We start from the raw sequence: 8248 nt of genomic DNA, 5'->3' as shown, positions 1-8248 counted from the left end.
TGTCCAAAACCGATACTTTTCATTTAAATAATTAAACAATTAAACAATGTGTTGTCAAAGTTGACATTGTGGCTTTATGTGTGCTCAGACACTCGCATGTGTCGTTTTATTATCAACATGTTATCAAAATCAAGCTCGAATAGAGTTACGATGTGTTTGAGCAGTGAAAGTCATGTTTAGTCCGTCATTATACAGTCCTGGCCGTGACTCGACATTAAACGCTAAACTAAAACACTCTCCGCTCCTCAAATAGTGTTTCTTGAGTAAAGAAAACTCTGTTCTCACTCAAACGACCAGTTCTTTATTTACATTGCATTGCAAACAAGCAGAAACGCTGCAAAATGTGGGCGGAGTTATGAAGTTTGACTGACAGTCTGAGGAGCCAATGGAGTTACGAGATTCAGTCACATGCTCTTTTTAATACTTTTTCATTGGTTAGAGATTTTCAAAACCCAGTAATGATTTTCTGAAGAGTGACGATATATGGAGATACGAGGTTTCCGTCCGACAGCGAGGATACGGAAGAAGTGTGCACTGCATGATGGGATTGGTCACATTTAAATGCAGTTTACTAAATGACTGACTAACCTTTACAGTGGGTTTTTTTAACAAAACACAATAATATGATTTAAATTATTTAACTTTGCTATTGTAAATTGGAATTGTAGTGCAGTCAATGGGTTTATAAGTATACTGAATTTATAAGTCTGTCCAGGAAATATTTTGCAGTGTTGGGCAAAGTTACTTTTAAAAGTAATGCATTACAATAACTGCTTTAGTTTCCTTTTATGGAAAGTAATACCTTATGTTACTTTTGAGTTACTCTTTCTCGCCTGGGATGGGCTTGTTTTTTGTTTTGTTTTTTTAAAACACAAATAGTTCTATTTTTTTTGGTCAAATGTAAAGGCCCTTTCATGAATAATCCCCCGGCTAAAGGAAATGCATATGTACTCCTGTACAGTAGAGGGCGCCACTCAAACAAACCTGAAAGTTTTAGTAAGTTTTGATTTTTTTTTTAAAATATGTCTACATAGGGTTTGTTACTTTTTAGTTTTAGCTACCTCAACTTAAAACATTTTCCCCATTGTTCCACACTCTAGGCCAGTATGCACCCGAAAGCCAAACGCCGGTGTCGGTCTACAGTATGTCTTGCATTAATCGTCAGCTCATTAACTCCCAGCACACGCTAGAGACGCTGCCCCCGCTGGCCAGACGCCGCAACTGCTTCATTAGCTTATCCTCGACTTTAACGCGCTAGAACTGCTGCACTGGACACTAGATGCTGTGGGACTGAACCATAGAGGCTTTGCTGAGATCTTAAAGGTGCAGTGTGTAATATTCAAGAGGATCTGTTGACAGAAATGCAATATCATATCCATAACTATGTTTTCAGTGTTGAATAAAGACCTTACATAATGAAGCGTTATGTGTTTATTAGCTTAGAATTAAGGGGGTATGTCTCTACACACACACAGACATGTTTCTACGGTGGCCCTGAACGGACAAACGCGCTTCGTCACTATGTTGTTCTTCATGCAAAGATCTAGAGTAACAAAGTCTGCGAATAACACACTGACACAACGATGAACAAGTCACAATATTATTTGAAATTACATATCGTTTTACTGAATAATTAAGTAAACATAATTTTTTTAAATTAATCTTTGAAAAAAAACTACTCTCTGCTGTCTCAGACGATGACATCACTTCCTGTCGCCACCGTAACTTCTGTTGGTTGCAATTCGCAACCTCACCACTAGATGCTTCTAAAACTTACACACTGCACCTTTAACAAGTGTAAATGGAAAAAAACGGAGAATCTCTTTGCGTTTCTGATGCTTCTCAAATGTTTTCTCTCAAGGTCTCTCATGTTTTTGAACCAGGGATGCATTTATAATGAAAATGCTCGTCAATGCGCTACAGTAATAAGAGTGTGTGTGTGTGTGTGTGTGTTATCAGGCGATGACACCATGACAGGTGACGGTGGAGAATATCTGAGAGCTGAGGATCTGAGAGAGTTAGGAGACGACTCTCTGCCTGGCCAATACCTGGACGGCATGAACTACCTGCGCTTCAGCTTAGAAGGAGGCCGGTCCGACAGGTGCGCTGGTTTGGGTTCTTCATATCAAACACTAAGCATACGATGTTTTTTAGATCACCTACAGTTCCTTAGTGTACATTCAAACCTAAGTTTATTCAGACACTTTCAACATTTCTCACATTATCACAGTGTTTATTCGCTATAGTTTAGAAAATGGTTATAAAATATGAACAGAATCAGTGGATATTTGACTGGTTTTGTCCGTCCTTCTGTTAGACTCTCACACATGAGTTATGTTGAATATCTGTCAGCTGTTAAATTTAACTACACAATTAGATAATACCAGTTTAGCTCAACCAGTGACCAAGCAATGCTTCATGTTGTTCAGTCTGTGTGTAAAAAGAGCATTAGCAATTACAGAAAACACACTTCAGCAAAACATCATCAGCTCAAAGTGGAGGAGTAATATTTGCTCCCAAATGTTTATAAATGTTACTGGTAGTCACTGTATGAAGAATATTTGGGTATAATATGTCACAGTTTACTTAATTTTGCCCTCCTCACTTTCATAAATGAACTATAGTGTCCTGATCACACAAATATCAAAAATTATATCTGGTGTCTGAATAATAATTTTGGTTGGACTGTATCTCACACTTTACATTTTAAATTGAAATGTATTATTTAATTGTATTCCACTTATTCTTCTTTCGCTAATGCTGACATAGTCGCTTACAAAGGTATGTGAGTTATGATTCTAATACAGTGTATTTTCAGAACTGGATGTATTTTCCTCAGTAATGATGGTGTGTGTGTTGTGTGTTCTCCTTTAGTTTGGACAGGTCTTACACACCCACTCATCAAAGCTACTACCCTGCAAAGCATTATGGGATGGTGGAGGACATGATGTACAGTCATCAGGTGAGGCTGAGCATTTTGAGTGTTTTCATATGAGGGCTTTATAATAAAAATAATGTGTAGTGTGTATGGTTTTGTCATTCACAGAGTCATTGAGTCTAAAGATGATTCATAATTAAAATTATTATTATTTTTTTAATTCCATTGAATTACGTGCATCATCCGAGTATTTAAATTACACTTTTTTTATTAGGAGTTGTCAGTGTGAACACACTTCTCACACTATTGATACTACAATTATCGCATATAAGTGAATTGGGACGCACTTATAGTCATCGTGTAACATATAATGAAGAGTCACTTAATCAGTTAGAGCATTATGCTTATTGTAGAGTTAACGAAAGTTATCAAGAGCATTGTAATGTTTAAAGCAGATTTCTTAACAAATGTCAGTAGAGCGGGAAGATTTTCAAACGGGCAGTTCATTCATACATACGTAAGATCGCTGTGGAAAAACAAACCGGAAGACAAAAGACAACGAGCGCAGCGCTGAAAAGGTCTATAACATTTACACCAATCGGCAGAGGCTGTTTACACTGACTCCGCCCACCAGTGCCTGATTGGTCCAGACAGACTGACAGAAGAAACCTGTGATGTTCATTTTTGACACGACGACTCGAGTTTGAATCCGCCTTTTAGCAAAACTCATTCTTCTCTATTTTCCCTTCGCAAATCACTTTAAACTTTTAGTTTACTTTAAATAAAAATTAAGAAAGTATTCGAAAAGTGGAAATAAAGCGCTTAACTGGTATTTAATAGTGTGATTATAGTGTTTAATGGCTAGGGAAGGGCTTTAGCGATACAATAAAGCGACATCCATTTATGATTTTAATAAATATGTCCTATAAATCATACACTGAATATGTTGTTATTATTGCACAGTTTTATAATATACTACAATACACCGATGTGCAAACAGTATCTAACAACTACTTAGTGCAACACTGTAAAAAATAATCGTGATTTTAACGGTAAAAAGTAAAAATGCTACAGTGCAAAACTGTTAATTGGTTAACAGAAAGTTTCCGTATATACGGTAAATAACTGTGATAGATCTCATGGTACATTTAATGTAATTTTACTGTAAAATACAGTTAAATTTACAGTTTTTGAAAGTGAAAAAGAACAACTCATTGTATAATTTACAGTGAAAACCCGTAAATTGACATTCCCACAATTCCCTGCGTGACACTTCACATGTGTTTTTGTTGAAATAACTATGTTTCCTTTATAGTTTTCTTGTTTTTTTTCTAATCAGTTATGTACATTAGGGTTTTATGTTACATTTAATGTTGTTAAATTAATGTTTATTGCATTTTTAAAATTTCATGTGTGTTACCATGTTGGTGTTTAATGTTTGTGTGAATGAATGTGCAGCTTCTTTATATAAGAACTAAACTTCTTGTGGAAAACTGCTTATGATGAGCTTTGATTGATCATGTGACTCTCATCTCTGCTGTGATTGGTAGTTGTCAGTGTATTACAATGGTACAAAACAGATATCAATACTTCAATAGGTTGGTAAATTAACATTATATCAGATAATGAAATACGGTTTATTACTGTAAATTTTAAGTTAGGTCTGTAAAACCAATAACGTTGCTACCGTATTTTTGACGGTAAGGTTCTGGCAACCACAGCTGCCGTTTTTTTTACCGTAAAAATTACGGTTTTATTTTTTACAGTGAAAGAAAATACTTTTTATTGCTATTTCCACTTTTCCGCTGCCTGTAAAATATTAGCAGTCACTTAAACGGCCTCTTTTTAAACAGGATCTTCCTATTTTGTTCATCTTTTTCTTGACAAACATGAATTCTGGCTTCTTGAGTTCTGTGTTTCATGTCTGAGTTATTGCCCAGTTTTAACAGAGATGCTTCTTCCACTCCAGGTGTCTTCTCTTGCGAGAGAAAATGAACAGGACTCGTTCAGACTGAGCTGGGATTTGGAGAACTTGGACAATATTGCACTGTCCTCCAGTCCTGCTCACTCTGGGTATGAACAACACCCTGCTTTAAACCACACGAACACACACTGAAGCTCTTTGTGTTGACCGTCAACATGGAATCAAAAGCCACTTTCTTTATACATGTTATTGGTCTTATTGTGAATGATTCATCAGTTCTTTTAAATATCAGTTAAATATTTGCTCTTGGTTTTTAACTAAATATGCATACCAGAAACCTACAGTTTGACGGCCTTGCAAATGCAAAGTTGCTATATGATCACTTACTCTTTCAAACTTGATTCTCTCTTTCTGACCTTCTCTCTCTGATGGATGGTATTTGTGGTCTTCAGCCGTTGTTCTCCATGTCATGACCATGACAATAGCAGGTGACTAGAGTGACGTGTCATTTGACCTCTGACCTCTGCTTCATTCAGTGTGCACAAGGATCACTTAGTTTGGTGTCTTCTTGCTATGCCTCTTGGAATATTACAATTCGTGATCAAATTCTATACGTAATATACGTATATACACCAGGCTTATGGCATTAACACACTTGACTTTAAGGTTTAGGTGTAGAATCGTATAAAATACTTGTACCAAAGGACCCTAAAGATGCCAAAAGGCACTGCAAGTTTGAAGTCATCTGAGTGTTGTTCGTCATTTCACAAACTCATCTTGGAGATTAACACAATATTTGTTGTTTATTTTTCTTTCTTTTTTTAAATGTTTCCAGTATGATGTGATTTTCCACCATTATCATAACATTGTTATTTTTATTATCATCATCCAGCCATTAGTTATCTTTTAGCATTACTATGATTTCTCACTCACTTGGCACTTAAGTGAGATCAGACTTAGCAAATAATAGAAATAAATTATCAATTGAAAATTAAATTAACTACCACTTAAGTATATGTTTAAGATCAGGATAATTTGTGTCTTTAATTGAGACACAACTTTTACTAGTTCACCAGCATAAGAAGCTGTTGCATAAATATTTTCAGTATTGTAATAACTGTGCAAAATTTACATTAGAATTACATGAACTTTTTTCCATGCATGTTGTGTCTCCAGGGTTGTATCTCTAAATCATATTTCCAGACGATCTGTGCAGGTGTTGTGTGTGTTTGCATGCAAATCAAACTGTGATATATGTTGTTTTGATGATGTTGATGCATTTGAATATCCAGTGTAATCTTATGGGTATTCGTATGTATGTATGGTTCGACCACACATACAGTTATATTAGTTTGCACACACAACAGACAACAAAATGTACAATACTGATATTTTGACAGCATCTAATATTTAAATTATTTACATACGAACAAACTTATTGACATACACATTTACAAATATTTATTTATAAATATTGAATTCATGGAATTAATAATTTATGATCATGGAGATTATAGTATTTTTCAGTTGCATTTGTTTAATGTAGTTGACTCGTTTACATTAACTTGATTCAAATTATTACATATAATGTAAAACCTTAAAATTAATTTCTCTTCTGTTATAATTTATTCATTACTTGTCACGTAATATTTATTTTGTTTGCCGTGGGATACAAAATATCTTTTCTCGATATACTGTGACTTTGAAAAATGACTATAAATACACCAAAAAACGAAACATAAAATGATCATAAAAATAATCCGTATTATTGAGGGATAAAACAAGGCACAGGTGGGACTAATAAGAAACCATAATAAGTAACCATAGAAACCAAGGACACAGGGACTAAACAGGCAAAGAATCGAAATTCAAAGAACCAAAACACAGACTTAGGGCACGTTTACACCACAACGATATGCTTATGCTTAAAACGGAGACGTTTTTCCTTTGAGTCTTCCGCGCACAGACGACACCATTGTCAAAACGATCCACACAGATCCACGAAAACGACTAAAGACGCTGTATTCTGCTGCCAGGCCACTAGATGGCGATGAAACGCTATAGACTGAACACGCGATACGCATGTGCATGACGTCATCGTCTTCAGAGATTCGCGTTTTTGTTGTTTACACGGAGAGCGTTTTCAAAAACTAGCGCTTTGAAACCCATTTTCAAAAGTTTGCGTTTTTAGGCGCCCAAAACGCCGTTGTCGTGTAAACGAACGGCCATAAAAAGTTGTATGTTTTTAGTTGAAAACGGTGTCGTGTAAACAGCCCCTTAGTTACTGCTTTTTGACATTTTAGTCACAATTAAATTATAATGATTAGATTACATGTATCTGTCTGTTCAGGGTTGTCAATTTAGCGACTTTAGCGATTTCTTGCACACCCCTTTATTGACTTATTTTCAAAAAAAGCAACTAGCGACAAATCTAGTGACTTTTTGGACTACTGGTTAACATGTAACGAGTCACTATATCAAACTCGATCGGATTTCTGACAGAAAATATGTAAATTAGAACAGCTCTATTGAACATTCGGCTATATATAGCATTAAAACAGTATGTGAACACGGTGTGATTCCATGACATGCATTTTTTACTCTTCCTTAATCTTAAGACGGTATCACTTTTTCGAATGCATTTTAACTGTGTGCATCCTCAATGCAGTTTCTTAGTCAGCTTCATGGTGGACGCCCGAGGAGGTGCCATGCGAGGATGTCGCCACAACGGTCTACGGCTTCTCATTCCACCGCGGAAGTGCAGCGCCCCGACTCGAGTCACGTGTAGACTGGTCAAAAGACACCGACTGGCAAGCATGCCCCCCATGGTCGAGGGAGACGGTCTAGCTAGCAGGCTGATCGAGGTCGGGCCCTCCGGAGCTCAGTTCCTTGGGTAAGCAACCGTTGCTATGAGTTTATTTGGAGAGTGGAATCTGGACAGAAAGGATGCTTTCAGTGCCTCATCACAATTTAAACTCATGATGAACAAATTGATCTTTTTTATATTGAAAATTTGACTTTTCGTCAATGGACAATGCTGAAGTAGTTTGGTCCTCTGGATTACGCTGGAATAATTATTGTGTACGAGTATAAACCTATACCAAAATCGGCCATTTATATATGAAGGGACTGTCTGACTTACATGTTAAACCACACATCATACTTTGCTAGTTTTAAGTGACATTTCGGGGTGGGTAATTTACCCAATCAAAAGTGAGATTTCAGCAAACTATGCTAGATGCTAGTGCTAGAATCATCACTTCTAACTATACCCCTCAAACACAGTTAATGGATATATATTTAAAGGGGCTATATGTAGAATTCAAAACCTAGATATTCTCACGTCACGGCGAACGTCATGTTCATGCTTAGAAGTAAAAAGAAGTTGGAAAACCTTTGCAGTGATATACTGTTTACACACAGTTTCAGTTTCATGTGTCACTGAA

General features: G+C 36.2%; 2 protein-coding genes across 12 annotated transcripts in view; one reads left to right on the top strand and one right to left on the bottom strand.

Moving 5' to 3' along the window:
• The window catches only part of camk2d1 (calcium/calmodulin-dependent protein kinase (CaM kinase) II delta 1), a 381234-nt gene that overhangs the window by 224088 nt on the left and 148898 nt on the right, over positions 1–8248 (bottom strand). The window lies entirely within an intron of this gene.
• ank2b (ankyrin 2b, neuronal) overlaps positions 1–8248 on the top strand; it is a 287922-nt gene that overhangs the window by 228748 nt on the left and 50926 nt on the right. For all 6 annotated transcript variants that reach the window (XM_056272303.1, XM_056272304.1, XM_056272305.1 and 3 more), the window contains 6 exons: positions 1960–2101; positions 2770–2781; positions 2875–2962; positions 4848–4951; positions 5255–5290; positions 7471–7695. In XM_056272303.1, coding sequence (XP_056128278.1) covers positions 1960–2101; positions 2770–2781; positions 2875–2962; positions 4848–4951; positions 5255–5290; positions 7471–7695 — 607 coding nt within the window. The remainder of the gene's footprint in view (positions 1–1959; positions 2102–2769; positions 2782–2874; positions 2963–4847; positions 4952–5254; positions 5291–7470; positions 7696–8248) is intronic.

The sequence above is a fragment of the Rhinichthys klamathensis genome, unplaced genomic scaffold (assembly GCF_029890125.1).
Source record: "Rhinichthys klamathensis goyatoka isolate OS25496 unplaced genomic scaffold, OSU_Roscu_1.1 h1tg000334l_1, whole genome shotgun sequence".
Taxonomy (NCBI): domain Eukaryota; kingdom Metazoa; phylum Chordata; class Actinopteri; order Cypriniformes; family Leuciscidae; genus Rhinichthys; species Rhinichthys klamathensis.
Note: the sequence above shows the minus strand (reverse complement) of the source record. Positions and strands in the feature narration are given on the sequence as shown.